The 10,977-nt window shown below is 38.6% G+C and overlaps 2 protein-coding genes across 2 annotated transcripts in view; one reads left to right on the top strand and one right to left on the bottom strand.

Moving 5' to 3' along the window:
• LOC129681246 (zinc finger protein 431-like) overlaps positions 1–10,977 on the top strand; it is a 268,201-nt gene that overhangs the window by 158,036 nt on the left and 99,188 nt on the right. The gene's annotated exons all lie outside the window — the stretch shown is intronic.
• The window catches only part of LOC129681251 (zinc finger protein 431-like), a 44,656-nt gene continuing 41,773 nt past the window's right edge, over positions 8,095–10,977 (bottom strand). The window contains 1 exon segment of the mRNA XM_055613156.1: positions 8,095–10,977. This exon segment is cut by the window's right edge and continues 1,088 nt beyond it. Coding sequence (XP_055469131.1) covers positions 10,682–10,977 — 296 coding nt within the window. The 3' untranslated portion in view covers positions 8,095–10,681.

Consider the following 10,977-nt stretch of genomic DNA (forward strand, 5'->3'; position numbering starts at 1 on the left):
AAGAAGAAGAAGAAGAAGAAGAAGAAGAAGAAGAAGAAGAAGAAGAAAAAGAGAGAGAGAGAGAGAGAGAGAGAGAGAGAGAGAGAGAAATATCCAGATTTCAAAGTTAAGAGGAGGAGAAGAATCCACTGCCCTGGAAAGTTCAGGGTAGAGGGTTGACTGTAGAGTTACCAGCCATGCAAACTAACATGTAAGGACTGAGGAATGCTGGGAGAACCTGGAGCTACTTGTCCTGGGCCTGAAGCACATAATTCCAGGATTTTGTTAATAATAAGTGAGTAATGGGTGTAGATTCTCTTCTGGCTACTTCCTGCTGACACTGGGGACTCTGTAGGGAGGACAAAACATTGAAACACTGGTCAAGTCCAGGAAGAACAGGCTGTTTTGATGCTGTTCAGGGTCTGTGAGACCATCTATGGCTGGGAGAAAAACTGCAAGTCCAGCTTGAGGAAGTCTGTGAGGTCAGACTGGAATGCTTGTGGTAGCTGCTTTGGCGCTGTTGTGGATACAGGAAATATCTGCATTTGTCAGGATACGCATATATAGGCAGAAGACAAAGTTAAATAGGTTATGCAGAAAGTTCATTCGGGTGTACATTTAAAACTTTTGAGAGAGAGAGAATAGAGTTGGAAGCTTTGGGTCAAAGAGACTTAAATACGGGTGCCTCTAACCGAGGGAACCTCCAGTTACCAAATCACTGGTGGTAATTAAGAAGGCTTTGCTTTGGATCTGTCATCTAAGAAAATTGAAGCCAAGTTTGGTTACAGAAGTTTGTACACTTAGAGGCTCTTAAAGCAGGTTCTAGGTGTAGAAATCTGAAGTTTTCCAGAAAAAATCCTACTGGAGAATCTGGAGGAACAGAAATGGACTATTCCCATTGGGCAGGTAGGAGTCAGTGACTGTAAAGTTGTCCAAAGAGCAAGGTTTGAGTAGAGTAATATGTACAATCTGTTCCAACAGCTAGTAACACCTGCAGCTTGATGCCTGTAAGAACACACCACCTCTTTTGCCTGCAGGCCCTGATTGGCCAGTGTGTCTTGAGTGACATGAGCCCCTCACTTAGGGTTAGAGTGTGCAGAACAGGAAAAAACATAACACTACCGGTACCAGGCTTTTCAGGGCCATGCCTTTTCAAGATCTTCACACATTTGTATTTCAGTAGCCCTTGTGACAGAGTGTATAAATCTGTATTTCCATTCAGTTTCAGGACCTACCACTCTATCTAGCTGCAATGACCCTCCACTCACCATTTTGAGATTTCAGAACTTGCATGACCTTCCCTCAAAACATCCAGCAGCACCTCTCACATCTCATCACAGTAGATGTTCAAGCTTGCTCAGAAACAGAGCAGAACCTAAAGCAGGATATGCCTTCTCTTTTGACTAGACTCCCTGATTGGCCAGTGAGTCTTGAGTGACATGAGCACCTCCATTAGGGGTAGAGTTTGCTGAGGGACACAGCAAACTGATAATGCTACTACGGCTGTGTCTTTTCCACACCTGCAGAGATTTGCATTTCAGTATGACTTGTGCCTGTCCTCCAACTGTCTTCCCACCTATCCCACCAGGCAGGACCCACCACTCCAGCTAGCACTGCTCAGCAGCCTGTTCTGCCTATTTATGGGCTGTGACCCTCCACTCAGCATCTTGGGACTTTGGAACTTGCTTGAGTTTTCCTCACAAAACCTAGCAGTAGTGCTCAGAGCACTTCACACTGAATCATTCAAGCCTGATCAGCTATAGAGCAAAGCCTCCAGCATGACTCCTGAAGAACCTGCCTCCCAGCCTGACAGGCAACTCTCACCAATGGACCGGTCCTCCAGATAAAACCCATATTCTTGGCCTGCCAACTCACATGGGAAGCTGTCCTGGGACTTGGGAGCCTTGGAACAAGACAGATCTGAGGAGAGAGGGTATCTCAATGAAAAGGCATCCTGAGATATGGGAGCCCAGAAACCAAAGAGCTCTGAGGTAGAACAATGTCCCTACGGAATGGAATCTTGAGACAGGAGAGTCAAAGAAGCACATACTTCTGAGAAGAGGCCTCTTCAGCAGAGGTGTTGTAGCTCCTATGGGAGGGTATCCCCAGTTGAACTGAGGAAGGCCATCAGGAGCCTTGGCCCTACTCCTACTTCAGCTCTCCTCTGCTGTGCTTCTTTTCTCCTTCCAATGATAGTCAGACCTGGAAGTAAATCTAATAAAAGGGGTTTATATTGGAGGATCCAGCCAGTGGAGAACAAAATCCAGGAGTGGCTGCCTCGGCTCCCTGGAGAAGGCAGCAGAGAAGTGAGCAGACACAGCCTTTTAATGTGATTTGGTATGGGGTAGAGATTTTTAGGGTAGAGATTTTCAGAGTGAGGATTGAGAGGATTTCAATTTCTGCGCTCAGGGAAGTTCGGGGTTTCCTGGTTTTCCTGTTTGGTCTGAACTCCAACTCATGGATAATGTGTGTGGGGGGGGGAGGGGTAGCTCAGGAATTGGTGGGTTTTCCTGCTCAGATATTAGTGAACTCTTGTTTAGGGTTTTCACCGAAACTTAGCATAATATAGGGTGGGTCCTATATAGTGGCTCAAGATGGCCTTAGTGACAGTTACAGAAGCAGAAAATGCCATTGTAACAGTTACAGCAGTGTGCGGGTGAGGGACCTATTGACTTCTGCCTCAAGGGGTTTACACAGAGTTAATTTCTGAGCTAAACAAAACAATTTTCCTCAAATAAACAGTGAACTTATCTTGAAGGGGCAGATACATGATCAAGTTCACCATGCCAGACCAACTAAAGCTCCCTGAATCAGGGGAATGGCTAGTTTATACATTGTTGCCACAGAGATGCTGCTGGAGCTCATAAACTACCTTAATATAGATAAATCAGTCAGCAGCAGCCCCACCTGAGGCTTCAGGAACTGCTGCCGTCTCCTCCTTTTATGGCTATGTACATTATTTCACATCAGTTTTCAGAGTTACACACTTAATGTAGTTTTCTAAATGAATGATTATGTAAAATACCTTTTACCCCTTTGTATTACTGTAAACACCACTAAAATTATGTCTTAAAAAGAACAATTTGCAGCATAAATCCAATACAATCCAAAGAAATTTTCTAGAAATACACCAGAGGAAAGATGATTAGAAAGCTATGTGTCATGTACAAATCCTCAGCATTCTCAATAGGATTATAAAGAAATTGTATACACATTAGGACTAGGTGACTTCTGTACTTCCCACAAACTTACAACATTCATGAATGTGTACAGTATTTCTGAAAGAATGAGTGGGTGACAAGAAAACACCAAAAATGTAAGCCTAAAAATATATTCAAGTTTTATCAAAGAACCTAAGGAAACTCTGCCAAGAAAAGTGTGAATTTGACTAAAGTTACTTTGAACACATGTGTAAAAAAATAATGCATACTTCACACCTCCTACAAAAACAAATCAAAGTGACACCTAAACTGCTGTATTTGTAACCCTTTAGCTACTACTGATCTCTCCTGCAAACAGAGGCCCCACGGTCAAGAGGTCTCTTTGAAAATGTAAGTCATCACAAAGATGAGCTATGGCTCTGCATCCCTTCATAACTACTTGCACTTTCAGGCAAACCCAGCCCCAGTGAAGCCCATAAACAAAACAAGGGTGAAGAATGACTTAACTTCTTCCCACATGGATTGTGTAAGATGTGAAATCTGCCCTCTCCACTTTCCTAAAACCATATGCAACAGAGGAAACTCTGCATCTCAGAAACTGCTTTAGTATCCCCAAACTGAATCTCCCTAAATTTTACCTTTGTGTCTGGTGGTACTGGAAAGGCAAAAACGAATCTAATCAAGTATTGCTGAACCATAATCCCCAGCACATCCTGTCTACTGGTTTCAAAACTACACATAAAATTTGTCACACAAAGTTGAATGTAGAAGGCAAGGTTCAGAACTTCAAGGACCCAGACCTTCTGTTTTCTAATCTGTCTTCCTATTGCACAACAGAGCAATGACTGTGTGTGCACACTGACAGACAGTACTATTATAACGACCAAACTTTTTCACTGCGAGGGCTGCAGAGCCTCTCTATAGCCAATGAAGCCACACTCAGGAAGGGTCAGAAGCCAAGGGCTTCTGCCCAAGTCACCACATGGATCAACAGAAACACAATCTGACTCAGAGTCCATCTCATTTCAGCAGAATCTAATAGATAGTTCAGTAGAATTGCTCGTCCTGGCCTGGGGAAAGTGTTTATCACACACATACCATGTTGTGGTCTATAGCCTCACTCAGAGCTCCCAATAGCTGCATCAGAGTAGAATATGGGAAAAATATGCACATGGCCTCCCACTGGTGCTCCTGATTAGTAGGCCTCACCAGAGTCTTTTAGTAACTTTGAAAACCCAGCTGGACTTCAGGACTCTAGCAGCCAGGAGCTCCTCTACTTGAGGATCAAAGATAAAATGACCCAGACAGCTGAGGCCTGCCCAGCTAGAAGACAGAGCCCCAGTTTGAGAAACATCTCTTTCTGTATAATTGTCCAGTCTCCCACAGCTCTTCAAGTTCTTCTTAAAGGGAACATTTATTTCCACATCCATCACACACTCAATATCCAGTGTAGATATCTCTACCTCATAGCTGAAAAGCCCTGCAGCCAACCTTTAATCAAAATCAAACAGTAACAATGATTAATGAAAACAGTAGCCATGAATTTGAAATTAATGAGATGGATTTGGAAAGTGAATGAAAAAAAGAAATAAAAATGAAAAGATATGACTATTCCTACTTATAGTAAAATAGAAAGCTTATATTAGATAAAAAGGAGAGCATAGCCAGACATAGGGACATTTGGAAGAGTCTACAGTGGATATAACTCCGAGTCATCTCAGGGAGAGAGAATGTAAGAGCCAAACCAAGAGGCCACAAGGGTAAATGATAGATGAAATAGACCAGATAACTAAAATGGTTGGATTACAAATGGACAGCCTTTGGAAGTACCACCCAAATCTTGGACTACAGGGCTTACCCTGGAACAGATAGAGACAGAAGGATGCTGGGAGAACCTGGAAGGTCAGCTTTAATATGCTGAATAGGCACCTCAGCTATTTGTCCCAATATTTTAGACTTAACTTTAGGATAAAATAAAAAGGTTGATTTACATATAATCTCAAACATTATTTTAAAAATTTGTAACAGGCTTTTTTTTGTACAATATTTTCCAGGAACTAGATATATTTACAAGAACACACCAAGTATTAATCACACATTTTTCACTCAGGTTGTGCATTTTCAGAAAGGAAACATCACATTACTTCTATGCCCAGCCACACCAGTTTGACCAGATCTCCTGTGTTGATTGAACTAGCATTAAGTACACACATTTGTTTTCTAGAAATGAATCGAGGGCTTCATGCAGAAAAAAAGCTAATACTGTCAATGTCCTTTATATATGTAGGATGCAACCAGAAGCTGTGGCCTAGATTAAAGGTGAATCTTATCCCCTCAAAACATTCAATTTAAAGAAGGGTTTTCCTCTTCAAAAGATACGAATAAGAAAGATTCCCAACAGTACCCAACTCTTTGTGTTTTAGTTAAATAGAGATAGAGTCAAATTGACTAACTAGAAGAGCCATCACAATATCAAGACAGAAGACATGAGAAAGATTGTTTCCTTAGGCAGGCAAGAAGAGCATGAGATTTGTTTCCAAAGCAATGTTTTTCTTCAACAAAGTAAGTACTGGGATTTCACTGAGAGAATACGAGTATGCGCAAATATAGGTTCAACTAATCCAAGCCCTACTAAAAAAAAAAAAATCCCTATTCTGAATGTGGTCACAATGTAATCAGAGATATCAGGGCACTCTTAGCTCAAAGTCTTGCAGAAATATACGTATTTTTTTGAAATGGACAGAAATGCCTCTGAAATGTTTAATTTGGACGACAAATTCTTAGCTGAAAATGAAGTAAATGACACTACAAAAGTAGACTGCTCAGGAGGCAATGCCATCTGGTATCATGATGTCTGATCTGACAGGTGGATGATACAATGCTACACTTCTCACTTACACAAAGGACAGAGCACAACTTCAGAAAACTTCAATGAAAATACATCTATCAGCACTGTGGAAACTATCCCTGAGGGGGAAAATTATAATTTGAGATAAAGTCTAAATCTTTTAGAACTCAATCTGTGGAGCTAGGCATTATGTCACACCTGTAATACCAGAACTCAAGGATGAAAGGGCAGGCAGACTTATGTAAATATGAGGCCAGCCAGATCTACAAAGTGGGTCCCGGAGAGCCAGTGAATATACAAACAAATGCTCTCTCAAAAACAAACAAATAAGAGCACTAACTCTGTGGACAAACCAGGCCACAATCTCAGAGATTGAGTCAGTCTGTCACTGACTACCATACCTATGATGACAGGGATGCCCCTCTGGGTCAAGCTGAGATACGTATTTAAAAAAATCCTTGAATCAATGAATGAAAGGATAAAATATAATATACAAAGAAACACTTTTCTTTTAATGAACATTAGTAATTCTTCAAGTTCTACAATTTTTTACACTTGAAAATGATTTGTCATTTTTAGTAAGTGGGTTCTTTGCTTTGTTGATTTCATCTATTTAAAAATATTTGAGTGTGTTTGTGTGTATACACCTATACCATGGTATGCATGTGCTGGTGAGAAGACAACTATTGCTATTTATTATCTACATCCTGTATTTGAGTTCTTGACATGAAATGCAAAGGTATTTTTTGCTATTGACTACACGGGCCCTTTTTAGGTTTAAAAATTATTTACCTATGTCCTGGTGTGTTAGTTTACAGCAACCCAAGTACAGAGATACAACAAAAATCTTTGGGAGTAATACAGGCTACCCAGATATTGAACTCAAATCATCAGGCTTAGCAACAACCAACTTGAACCACTGAGACAATTCTCTGACATTCACTTGTAGTTCTGAGAAAGAACAACTCTTTCCTCCTAGTAATGAACTAATACACTCCAAAAGAAGATAGTAGTATATCATTTTCATTTGCAAACAGCATTTATAATTCAGGTTATTTCATGTTCTTCCACCCTTAGATAACAATGTTTACAATTTGAATAGGACACAATATTTTACTGATGAAATGTTTGAACTGAGTCTATTTGAGTATTAATGAGCTCAGTGGGGGATGTTTGTGGTAATCAAAACTGGCAACATGACCTTGAAAAAAATCATATACCAATGATAACATAAACGCTACAAAGCTCTCTTCAAGTCTTCACATATCTGTTATAGCCATAGTCACATTACATACACACACACACACACATACGTTTTTTTTTTAAATAAATCTCATTGTTGTTACACTGTCTAGCACCTCTAGCCAATTCTCTTAGAAGGCAGTACTTCAAGATGATGTGCCATATAGTAGCTAATGGGAACATGAAGAAGAATGGAACTTCAAATACAGACAAACACATATACATCTCTATGTACACACTATTAAGCATTTTAACATTAACATTGGTAAAAATATGGCAAAATAGAATAAACTGGGAGAATATCTTCCACCCTTGGAATTGTACTTCAAAGGCCGGAATATGAGAATCAAGACTTCAAATGTAGCCTTGACATCCAAGCCAGGCTTGAAAGAAACATCTTAATAAATAAGCAATGGACCAGACAGATGATGGGAATCCTATTTTATACACTGCAGCAGGAAAATACCTAACGCCAAGTGGAAATGCATTAGAAGATGAACAGCAGCTACAAAAAAACTATCAGAATGGCCTAATAAACTTCTGTAAATGGATTTTCTACACATACAGCAAACTCTAATAGCTACTCTAATGTTTCAAAATACAGAACACAATTGACATTATAAGTGAACATGGTGAATAATTTACTTCTTACAAGGCTATGTTGAAAAAGTTTAAAAAGGGTTCTTTTCTTGAAAATGAATACATCAACTATGTCTACAGTCGTCAAATCTTTCATAAAATCTATTAAGATTTTATATCAAATCTTAAATACAGTTGCTTTCTTCTATGAATTAGTTTCTACGGTTTGACATTAAGATTATATATAAAGTAGTTAAGATATTTACAGTACTAGAGACATGGCTGTGCAGTTAAGACAAGTTTATTCCCAGAACCGAGATGTTTTTGACAACTTCCTGGAATTCCTTGTACAAGAAGATCAAAAGGTCGGGAGATCAGAATGCACAGGTACATAAACAAAGACACACTGATATCACATAATTTAAATTAAAAGAAATTGGTAAACAAATGTTTGCTCATAAATGTTGTTCATGTATAAGCATTCATTCCTGTAACTCAGGTGTTGAGGCATCTATAGGGTTATCTACAGAGTTTTTCTTCATCAAGAATTCCTTCATGGAAAGCAATCAAACATGCAGGCTTGAAGTCAGAGAAATTAATTTTTCTCAGTTGGTAGTATCATTTGGGAATGCTTAGGAAAAGCAGTCCTTCTGGAGGAAGTATGCTACTTGGAGTGGGCTTAATAGTTTTCAACTGCATTCCATTTGTATTTCCCACTCTCTACTTCACACAGCAGGTTGATGATGTGAGTTCCAAACTTCCTAGCTGCCATGTGTGACACTTGTGAAACCCATTTCATAGTGATCCCATATACCTCTGGAACCATAAGGCAAATTAAACACATTTGGAATTTGCTTTAGACATTGTGTCTTGTCACAGAAAAAGGCAATAATACACACCAAAAAATTTTACAACTGGATGAATTATTTCATGCAATTGGAGAGAATTTGGAATCTAAAAGAGTTGCCTTATTGTATAAATTCATAGGCCTTTTGTCCATATTAGTTTTCAATTGGAAAAAACATAAGGATGGATGCCATGAAGCATGAATACATTGTTGACACTTGTTAGAATTTTTCCTCCATATAATTTCCTTTAACTGAATGCAAGTTGGTTCTTCAAAGATCTTAAGAAATCTTTTATCCTAATAGATTTCTTTCAGAATTAGTTCTTTAAGTTTCTCAAAATCTACTGTGATCTGCAAAGGCTTTAACTGGTTGCTCACACACTAAACCTTTTACTCTTCTATTATGGTACCATGAAGCACAAAACTTTACCATACTGACCACACTCATAGGGTTTCTTTGCAGCATGACTGTTCCTCATGATTTCAAAGGCAACTACATGAAAAGGCTTTACCACTTTGTTTACTCATAGGGTTTCACTGCACTATGTATTCTTCTATGGACATAACTGTATTAAGAAAAGTTTTATCATATTGATTACATGGGTAAGGTTTCTAGTATTTTATATACTTGAGGATGACTGTGGTATGCAAAACTTGAAAAAGTAATTTGCATGTGGGAATGAGCAAAATAAATTTGTCCTAAGTAGTGCCATTTTGATACCAGCCTCCATTGAATTATAGGGTGAAACCAAGGTTAAGTTCATAGTCCTTCAGAAAGCTGTAAAATTCCCAATAGCTGACCAGCATTCATTACTCAACTTTTGTTCCCATAAATATCAAATTTCCATACCATGATTTCTGGTCCCCTAACATAATGACAGACCCAAACCACAGATTCTCCTTCTTTAACCATATTGCCTTTTCCTAACCACAAAAGGACAAATGGATATGATTGTTTTGATTGTAAAACCTACATTTTGCATCAGGTGACTTCCTCAATGACATAAACAAACCCCATATCCCTAAACCCTGACTGATGTTAAAAATTTAGTTGTAAAATGGCAAAGATGTTTATGATTTGCAAGGTCAGAACCTCTGTAACTTTGTGGCTCATTTGGTGGGTAGGCATCACAGTTTAGATCCTAAGAACATTATGTGGCCTGAATCAACCAGTAGTACCTGGATGACATTTGTTCATATTCTCAGATTTTCTCTCCATTTTGAAAGTTTTATGATGATGTAGAATATAAATATGTGCAAAGGCCTCACATTTTAACACGTTCATAGTTTCTCTCTGTACGAATTCTTTCATGATGATTATACAAATGTTTAATAGTTTCACAATGTTAAATATACTCATAGTCTTTCTTTCCAGTCTGAATTCTTTCATGACTTTGAACATGATTGTGAAGAGCAAGTTTATATTAGGAAATGACTGTTTTGTGCAAAAGGCTTTACACATAGGACACACCCCATAAGGTTTCTCTCCAGTGTGAGTTTATATATTAGGAGATACTGTTATATGTAATGACTTTACCACATTGGTTAAATTCATAAGGTTTCTCTCCAGTATGTGTTCTTTATGTCATAGGATATTACTATTATGTCAAAATGCTTTATCACATTGGTTACATTCAGAAACGTTCTCTCCAGTGTGCATTCGTCTATGCACTTGGAGATTATTATGGCATGCAAAGGTTTTGACACATTGGTTACATTCACAGGGTTTCACTCCAGTAAGTGTTCTTGTTCAAGATGATTCTTACAAAAAACATATACGACATTGTTTATATTCATAAGGATTTTCTGTAACATGGATTTTTATGTATTAGGAGTTGACTGTGATGTACAAAGGTGATTCCACACTCCTTACATTCATAAAGATTTTCTTTTGTCTTCAGAGACTGATCTGAAATGCACAGACTGTTCCATGCAAAGGCTTTACCACCTTAGTTGCATTCATAAGGTGTCTCTCCAGTATGAGATCTTTTATGTTTTCAGAGATTACCGTTACATGCAAAGGCTTTATTTACCACATAGGTTACTTTCATAAAGTTTCTCTCCAGTGTGAGTTCTTTTATGTCTTAGGAGAACACTGTTACATGCAAAGGTTTTACCACATTGGATACATTCATAAGGTTTCTCTCCAGTGTGAGTTCTTTCATGTGTTAAGAAATGACTTTTACGTACAAAGGCTCTACCACATTGATTACATTCATAAGATTTCTCTCCAGTGTGAGCTCTTTTATGTAGCATGAGACTACTGTTACATGTAAAGGCTTTACCACATTGGTTACATTTGTAAGGTTTCTCTCCAGTGT

The sequence above is a fragment of the Psammomys obesus genome, unplaced genomic scaffold (assembly GCF_907164565.1).
Source record: "Psammomys obesus unplaced genomic scaffold, mPsaObe1.curated_primary_1811, whole genome shotgun sequence".
NCBI lineage: Eukaryota > Metazoa > Chordata > Mammalia > Rodentia > Muridae > Psammomys > Psammomys obesus.